General features: G+C 43.2%; 1 protein-coding gene and 1 pseudogene across 1 annotated transcript; one reads left to right on the top strand and one right to left on the bottom strand.

Moving 5' to 3' along the window:
- Window positions 1–304: 304 nt before the first annotated feature.
- On the top strand, window positions 305–4972 carry LOC136551544 (uncharacterized; annotated as a pseudogene).
- Window positions 4973–5549: 577 nt separating this feature from the next.
- On the bottom strand, window positions 5550–8519 carry LOC136551543 (alpha-galactosidase-like). Its single transcript, XM_066543079.1, has 15 exons — window positions 8377–8519; window positions 8088–8146; window positions 7943–7999; window positions 7821–7855; window positions 7639–7742; window positions 7401–7476; window positions 7238–7296; window positions 7089–7154; window positions 6924–7007; window positions 6764–6828; window positions 6606–6688; window positions 6390–6480; window positions 6259–6308; window positions 6044–6184; window positions 5550–5715 (listed from the first exon to the last, which is right to left on the bottom strand). The coding sequence occupies exons 1-15, from the start codon at window positions 8517–8519 to the stop codon at window positions 5629–5631; spliced, it is 1200 nt and encodes a 399-aa protein (XP_066399176.1). The 3' UTR covers window positions 5550–5628.
- Window positions 8520–9131: the final 612 nt, after the last annotated feature.

Below are 9131 nucleotides of genomic sequence, written 5' to 3'. Positions count from 1 at the left end.
GTTTTTACGGTTACGAGATAGGGAGAGCTGGTGATTTTTTTGGTTAATAATTTGTTTTGAGAGAGAACCGGCACCGTTCGTACGCGTTTTCGATCTTTGACCGGGTTAAGCTATAGTCTTACCTATTTCGTTAACAGCCTAATCAGGACCCTGCAAAGTGCAAAAGGACTTTCTTGGAATGGCTTTATGTCTTGAGAAGGCCCTTTGTGTAATACAAGTATTAACTTGTTGCTATGGCTAAAGGATTAATCCAAAATACGTAACTTAACCCGGAGCAGTTTGTTTCAACGGGAAATGAGGAAAGTTGTATTCCGCCGTGGCCCGTGGATGAGTTGGCGTGCAAGCCAGAAAGTACCAGAAGATCAAGATACACAGGGTTCCTTTCTTATCCCGCCGCCGCCGCCAGCTGCGCCTTGCTCCCTCTGCCGCCGCCCCTCGCCGCGCTTCGTTGGCGGCGGCCTCACCGCCGGCTGGCGACGCGCACGACAAACCGAGGCCCCTCTTTCCACCACCCAAGTTCCCTTTCTTCTCTCTCTGCGGAAGCTGTCGGTGCTGCCCTCTGCTGGTACAGGTGTCTCAGATCCACCCGACCGGACCTGGATCGATATCTCCGTTTGCTTGGTGAGCAATCCTGACGTCTTCGGATGAACATGCTCTGCGATCTCGTTTTTGTTCCTCGCGGGATCTTCCATTTTCTTTTACTGTGATAGCAAGCAATGAAAAAATCCGAACTTTGGAGGGTGCTGGTCAAGCCTACTCTAATTCATCCATCCATGATTCCATCGCGCAGGGTCAACAAACTCTGGGGTTCAGCTAAACCCTCAATCCGTGCCTAACGGCCAGTCTGGTCCTGCAAGGTTTCTCTAGGATTTTTGCGCAATAACAGCCATGTGGAGGCTCAAGCAGTTCATCCCCAAGGAGCAGCCCAGTGGCCTGGAGGGTCGGACCGTCGATGTCGGCAATGTCAAGGTGCACGTCCGGGAGGCCATTGCCGAGGGTGGGTTCTCATCCGTCTATGCTGCCCGAGACCTGGTCAACCCAGTGAAGCAGTACGCCCTCAAGCACGTGATCGTCCAGGACGAGGAGTCTCTGGGCCTCGGTCCGGAAGGAGATCACGGTGATGCGGTCGCTCAAGGGACACCCAAATGTGGTCGCGCTGGTTGCACACGCCATACTGGACATGGGGCGCACGAGGGAGGCTCTGCTGCTCATGGAGTTCTGCGAGAAGTCGCTGGTTTCTGTGTTGGAGGGCAGAGGAGCGGGCTACTTTGATGAGGAGAAGGTGGCGCTCATCTTCCGGGATGTTTGCAATGCTATCTTTGCAATGCATTGCCAGACGCCGCCTCTTGCTCACAGGTGAGTCCACCACTTTCCAGCCTGTGGATTGATTGGAGCCACACTGCACAATGTTTCCACCAAGCAGTACTCATGTAGTTGATGCTTTTGTGGTTGCCTTTCCATGAAATAGTTGAGCAGCATTAATCTACCTATATCTCATGTGAAACCAAAATAGATGCAAGTTGGTCTTATGTATCCTTGAAAATAAACTACATCTATGTCACAGACTCACAGCAATGTTATACTGGATCAAGTAACAAAGTCCCAAACTTGCAAGTTCAATCAAGTAACAATCGAAAAGCATGTTGAATAAACTTATTTTTGCTCTATAGATGGCATCTTGGCTTGCAAACTAGATGTTGACGCACGTTACTTTTCACATTCATGGGTGGTGTTCTTGGTAGTTTTCCTTACTCTAAGGCATTCAGGACTATCGTTGTTCAGTTGTAGCCTGCAACAGATAATTCTGTGTGTTTTATTGGTTTTTTTTATCCTTATTGTACTGTTTGAGTGAAGTTGTATCCTGCAGGAAACTGCTATGCCAAGTTTCATTTCAGATCTCTATGACGGAAAATATAATTCATTTGCATTTGCAGGGACCTAAAGGCAGAAAATGTTCTTCTTGCTGCTGATGGGGCATGGAAACTATGCGATTTTGGTAGTGTGTCGACAAATCATAAGTGCTTTGATAAACCTGAGGAGATGGGCATTGAAGAAGATAACATCAGGAAGCACACCACTCCTGCATATAGAGCTCCTGAGGTTTATATTGAAAATTTCAAGTTTGGGCCCTTTCTCAGTCTGTTCTACATATTTATTTACTACTGTATGCTTGTTTACTGATTGCAGATGTGGGACTTGTACAGGAGGGAGGTTATCAGTGAGAAAGTAGATATCTGGGTAAACCACCTCTGCAGCTATCATCTTGCATTCTGGTTTTATGCAAATGTTGCCTATCATATTATATTATTGAATTGCAATTATTTTTTTCTTTGTACCTGATCAATTACTAATTAATAGTGCCATGAGTTGAACGTTAGTGTTTGTGGTTTTTTACAGGCTCTTGGGTGTCTCTTGTATAGAATCTGCTACTTCAAATCAGCATTTGATGGAGAATCAAAGCTTCAAATACTTAACGGGAACTATCGTATCCCAGAATTGCCGAAGTACAGTTCTTCTATTACAACACTTATCAAAGACATGCTTAATTCTTCTCCAGATGCCAGACCAGACATCACACAGGCAAGGGCTTTGCTTGATTGGCCATTCACTTCCATGAATTTAGGTTGGTCTTAATTAGTGCATACACCATGAAGCCAACACATAAAAGGTCTTCCGTTTCAGTGTTGTTGATAAATGTTCTGTTTTAGGTGTGGTTCCGTGTTAATGAGTTACTTCCATTGGAGCTGCAAAAGGATTTACCTGATGGATCTCCATCTGGATCAGCATTTGAATCTCAGACTTGCCATTGATGAAGGTTTGCAGCTGTTATTTTTTTGGTAGATTTATCTAGATAAATATTAGGAAGTGTAGGAAATGCTGTTGCGTGAAATCTCATATATATACTTTTGTGTGAATAGAAAACCGTCTCTTTTGTTAATCGCTCATCTTGGTTTTGTTAATTGCTCATATTTTTTTCTCTGCATCTTAAATTTTCCTTTGCCTGAATATAATTCTTCTTGCTTGTTCAATAACCTAAATTATTTCTCAGCAGCATCAACTGAGACCACAGCAAATGAGTGCCTCTTCATCATCAAGAGACAATATGAGGAGTACCTCTCTTAGTAATTCTTCCAACTGTGATGGCACCAAGGTCCTCTGAAAGCTATGGACAACAAGGGTTCTATGGGTGCATTTTGGTCAACTCAACATGCTCAGGAGCTATCTTTTGCTTATGACAAGGAGCCAGCTTTTGATGAAGAGCCTGTTAATCAAGTCACATCAAAGCAATCACATGGCTAAGAACCAGAACACACCAGCTCACAATTCATCTCGGAAGTCTCTGTCTGCATCAGTTGATAGTTCACCTGGGGATTTTGAAATTAGGTTTTCTGCAAATGGCTCGGAGTCTGGGCTGGAGAAAACCAAAACGGCAATAACAGAGAATAAAACAAAGATACAAACTACTGCCTTCAACTCCTTCGTGGCAGACTTCTGATAGTATCAAAATGAACCTCACAAAACAGTACTGACAATGTAAACATGACTAGCAAATTGAAAGAACATCAATTGGAAGCAGAAGTAACTTTACTCAAGGAACAATTAAAGATAGCAAACCTGGAGAAGGAAGAAATTTCGTTGAAGTTTGATAAGTTATCTGCGATTTGCTCCTCTCAGAGGCGAGAGGATACAAGAGCTTAAGCAAGCCTTAGCTGCAGCTTCTGTTACACCACCAGCTAAACAGTTCAGAGAAAATTCAAAGGTTGAACTCACCCCACCCAGCAAAAGCCTCGATACTCCGGTATGAATACTGCTATGCCCTTAAATTTCCCTTCTAGCCAGATATACCCAGTTTCAAGTTTCCACTTGGTCCAGATAACTGGCCAATGGGTGAAATCATTGAAGATAGAATTAGAAGTGGCTAGCTTGGCCAATTCTCAAAGTGTTTAGACTCAGTGATGGTGTGTGAAAGTTGGTGGGCCAATCCTGAACCTCTATTCTTTCCTGTCAATGGATAGGATTAGCCCATCCTACCTCGCATATTCCCTAAATCTAATATCCCTGTGAGGTCTAACTTAGCATGGCCTAGCCACTTTTCCTATTTGACATTACTGTTGACTAATTTCTGTCTAGATAGCCTAAATACCCTGAATGTGAATATTTCATCTTGATATATATCAGGAGGCTGATATATTAATTTACTGGTTTTCACAGCCGAGGGAGAAGATTGAAGGAACCCCTCCAGAGCTCCGGCAAGGCCTATTTACTTCAAGCCCTGGGAACACCAAGCCCTGATCTGAAAACATGGTCAGCTTTCCCTGAAGAGCCAAAAGCTCAAGCAGCTGTGAAGAGTGTCCACCCCAGGTCAGTCCGAACTCTGCGCGCATCAAACAGCAACAAAGCCAGCTCGCTTGGACAGTCAAATATAAGTTCTAGCACCGATCCATTTGCCTTTGGTCAAGATAGCTTTAAGGATGCTCCTTCTGGAACTGCACTTCCCCAGTTATCAAACATGGGGAATACTTCTCAGCTTCAATAGTCTGAATGTAGAAGAAAAGAAAGATGGATCCCTACCAACCAGCTGGATGGACTGGGTTTTGATTGTGCTATAGCAATTTATGGTGATACTTGTGCTATAGCAATTTACGGTGATACTATGTATGCCAAAAGAGTCGAGTACATATGGTCTTGGTGGTGTGGCATACTGAAGATGCAGAGAGGAATGCCTGAACTGATTTAGGTATGTGTGGCAACACTTTTGTACAATTGTTCTGGTGCTGAGCTAGCATCATAATGCATCCAGTTGTAACTTTAGTGCAAATGTAAGTTGCAACTTGCAAATAATTGCTAGATATTAGAAATAGGAAGATGTTTTTTCCTTCCTGTAGACAAGCTTGTGGTGTCCATGTCAATAAACAATGAATTTTGGACACATGCTATATAGATATAGCCATCTATTACCATTTCATGAATAAAAGGTATCGCCAAGGACTCGAGCGTGAGCGGCGCAGCAGACAGCGACGAGCCTTCCGAGACCTCGGAGGCCGCAGATTGGAGCGGCGCGGTGGAGGTAGATGGTGGTGGTGGGAAGGAGGAGGTCGGCTGAGATTGCGACATCGTTCCTGAGCAGTCTGATACCAGGCTGATAGGATTACGGATCCTACCGCGTAGATCACGGAGTCTGTAGGGGTGAGAGGGAGGTGGAGCAGGCTGGGAACCTCGCTGCCGGCGGCTGGACGCCGTGGTGGAGGATGGGGGGCTGCGGCTGTAGCCCTAACCCTCGCGTAGCTACAGTAACGGCCGCTACAGTAACGCGTGAACAGTAGAGGCGGCTAGGGTTAGGAACTCCTGGCTCCCAGGGGAAGCCGGAAACAATAGATTGTTTCTGCTTAATTATCCAAATGTCTTACAAGCCATATATATAGCTCTCACAAATAAGGGATATATCTAATAAATATGCTAAATAATAGATAATATGGGCTGACCATTTAGTGGTAAATAGCTAATATACTCACTTTAATGCTAGTTATTCATGTTGAATCACACGAACACAAATCTTTATGAATTCATTGTGATACATTTAGATTTGATTTGTTTCTATGATTTAACATGAGGCTGTGAGGATCTCTTCTATTTTGGTGTCAACACATACATCTTGCAAGCATGAGAATCCACTGTTTCCTCCAGTTCTCCTTGCACGGCTGATATAATCTCATCCTTCAAAACAAACAAAATCACAAACGCAGGAATAAGTTAGAAAAACCAACTGCAATATGAAATATAGAGAAAATATACTCCCTGTTCTCAGAATCAATCTTTAATGTAAGTTTCTCTTATAGTATTTATCGTTCATTATACAATCTTAATCATTAGCAAGTGGTTGAAATACAAATCCAGAGTTATATAACTTTTATAGCACGTAATTCACATATTTTTGGACTCATCATTAGTCAAAGCATGAATTTGTAGTCATACTGCACCTTACAAAACAAATGGGAGGGTATGGTTTTAGGACTTGTCTATGATAGATTAAATGCATCCTTACTGTCCACAGATCATGAGCATCAACAACGGTAGCTGCATTAAGTCCAATGCTCCACCAGCTGGCAGTAATGGATGCTTGAGCAGACCCTCTGTTCCATAGAACAACTGCAAATCTCCCTCCAGTCAAGGGACCAGCCCATACCTAACCACAAGGTTATGTTATATAAACAAGTGCTAAATATCATAGCTTTTGCGTTCTTGTATAGTTTATCTTACTTCTTGGTCTCCATCTTGTTGCACTTTGTGCCCTTGTACTCCAAGCCCATCTGCTCATGAATCATTTTAGTTTAGTATAATATCATTTCTAACTTGGAGAAACTAAGGAATGATCAGTGTACTTTCTTTACCTTGGTTAACTGCAATAACATTTCGATTGCTGAGGATTTCCTTGGTTTTGTTGCTCATTGAGCGGATGTCACAACCAATCAAGAGAGGTGCCTGCATCAAGCTAAGTCAGCAGCATGGTCTTATAAATGAGCAAAAATATGCCCAGATTGTTGAATTATACTTTAGTGATATTTTTTCATCTCTAATGCTAAGACCCAAATTAAGCATCTTATTACCTTCATTAAGGCCCATATGCTGAAATGGGAGCGGTACTCTTCTGTTGTCATCCCCCCATTTCCAACTTCCAGCATGTCTGGGTCTGAAAGCAGAGACAGCAGTTCATTCAAGACTAAAGAGAAAGTGCTGGAAATGTTTAGAGACATGTAGGACTAACCATTCCATCCACCAGGCCCTGCATATGATGCCCACTTGTCGTTCTTATCGGCGATGGCTGTCATGCTGAAACATTACATTTACAGGGCAACAAGTTGTATCAGGCATATTTTGCCAGGACAATGAATCCTGTCAGGATGTGACTTGTGACTGAACTTTACCTTGCCCAAGTGTCCTTGATGTCACCAGTTGTTCTCCAACTGTTTCCTACACCACCTGCCCATGTTGCTGGATCATCCACACCCCTAGTGAACAATATTATTTTTAGTACAGAAGGATTGAATCTAAATCATCCATTTGAGTTGCTCAAAAGAATGAACAAGTACCATTCGCAGAGGGAGAAGAAAATATTCCTCCCAGAATTGAGGAGCGCTTTGCTCATTGCATCATATCTGCATATGGTCATGAGCAAATCAGTCTCCCAAGGTAGCATGAATGAGGGAAACTGTTGAGAGCTCTTGTGAGTGCTGATCACCTTGGCTGAGGGCTTATTCCCTGGTTGTTGCAGTTATCATACTTCAAGTAGTCGATTCCCTGTGAATTGAATCATCAGAAGCATGATTTCAGTATGCAAGCAGCAAAGAAAGGCATGATCTTGACATGACTTAAGTTTGGTTCTAATTGAGACATGATGGTACCCAAGATGCAAAAGTTTTCGCGTCTTGGTCTTCGTATCCAAGCGATCCAGGCATCAACTTGCCGCAAGTTCGTGTCCTGAGGGGAAATGGTTGGTGTGATTTTATAGAGGAAAACAATCCAAAGCATGAAATCCACTGAACCAAAGTGTATGAGTGTTTCTAGTTCTTCCATAAGCATCTTGATGAACATTTTTCTGTGACTTTGTGTCTGTTCTTTTGTTACTATATGTAGGATTACCCTGCATCACTGTAGATCCCTAGTTTGAGCCCTTTCCCATGCACATAGTCTGCCAAGGCCGTTACTCCTGATGGGAATGTTGACGCATTTGCAGCCAGGTTGCTCTGTAGAAATGCAGAAAGCTAGATTACTACTAGTTCTTTTGGTACTCTGCATATATGATTGTACCGCCATTTACTCACCTGGGAATCCCTGTCATAGGCTGCCCAGTAATCATCTGCAGTTTCACAAATGTTGAGTTCTCAGGAAGTTTCAACTGGGCAAAAGAACGGCAGGGTCATTAGGAAATCTCAAGAGGAGGTACCTATGTTGATATATTCATATCCAAGCTTTGCTAGGCCAGTATCCACCATAGCATCAGCTGCACAGGCGAATCATCAACTTGTTTTCAGCATGCTGTGACTGATGCAAAATGCACCTGTTTTGTGCCAAAACAAAAGTAGCCTTACCGATTTGTCGAATGATCTCTTCGTTTATGTTCCGGTGGAAGTGATTCCAGCTATTCCACCTAAAAATTTATCATGCACTTCAGCACTTGTTGGTTCAAAAGATGTCAATGCAAATTGGATGAAACCATTAAAACGAAAACAGGAACTTAATGCAGATTGGATGAAATCATGAAAACAAGAAAAGGGTGAAAAAAAAAACCCAGGAAGTCAAGATGGAAAATCAAATCTCATCACCGAGGGATAATAAGAACTGAAAAGAACACAGGACAAAGGCTACAAGATGAATTACCCCATCTGGGGAGTCCGGCCAAGGCCATTCTCCAGCGCGGCTCTCCTCGCCACGGTTGATGACCTTGCCGACGGCCTGATCGCCGCTGCCAACGTCGATAGCAAGACCAAGAGGAAAGCACAGAAGGTCACCTTCCCCGCCATGGCTGGGCAAAGATGTGTGTGTCTCAGTGCGGCAAGTGATGTGATCCTTAACATCTACTACTGGTTTCTCCGAGGCCATTATATAGGAATTGGCCAGTATTACGACAAGAATCCGTTCACGAGTTTCGGATCCCACGGAGCAGGACAGCAAGGCCGAATCTGTTCACGAGTTTCGGATCCCACGGAGCAGGACAGCAAAGGCCGGCGGAGGCCAGTTTACTTTGGGCACTCCACACGATGATGCAACCTCTATTTTGTCACCGATTGATAGGGGCCTGCATTTCTTGTCTTGCTATCAAAATCTTTGTGCAGATACAAAGGGCCACAGAGCTGTTATATTAAGCGCTGCTTGGCAACACCAGATTTTCAACGTAACGGATCTTTCGGAAAAAAAAACACCAGATTTTCAAAATAAATGTAGGAATAAGGAGAACATGGGATTCGGGATCCCACTTAAGTTCCTTCCTACATACTGGAATGCAAAACAAAACAGGAATTACAGATGAAGCATTTGAATACAATGTCAGAAAAAAATCAGAAATTTGAACGTGTTTTGGCATTTGAACAGTTTTAATTAACATATTTACATATGAACATTTCCGACATTTATCT

Source organism: Miscanthus floridulus, chromosome 4 (genome assembly GCF_019320115.1).
Source record: "Miscanthus floridulus cultivar M001 chromosome 4, ASM1932011v1, whole genome shotgun sequence".
Classification (NCBI taxonomy): domain Eukaryota; kingdom Viridiplantae; phylum Streptophyta; class Magnoliopsida; order Poales; family Poaceae; genus Miscanthus; species Miscanthus floridulus.
Note: the sequence above shows the minus strand (reverse complement) of the source record. Positions and strands in the feature narration are given on the sequence as shown.

Bases quoted from the DNA above. Each gene is read 5' to 3' on its own strand.
- LOC136551543 (XM_066543079.1), bottom strand. From the start codon at position 8,519: ATGGCGGGGAAGGTGACCTTCTGTGCTTTCCTCTTGGTCTTGCTATCG. The intron at 8,000-8,087 runs GTAAGGCTACTT...TCGCCTGTGCAG, and splicing joins AGAGATCATTCGACAAATCG to CTGATGCTATGGTGGATACT. The intron at 7,155-7,237 runs GTGATCAGCACT...GACCATATGCAG, and splicing joins GGAATAAGCCCTCAGCCAAG to ATATGATGCAATGAGCAAAG.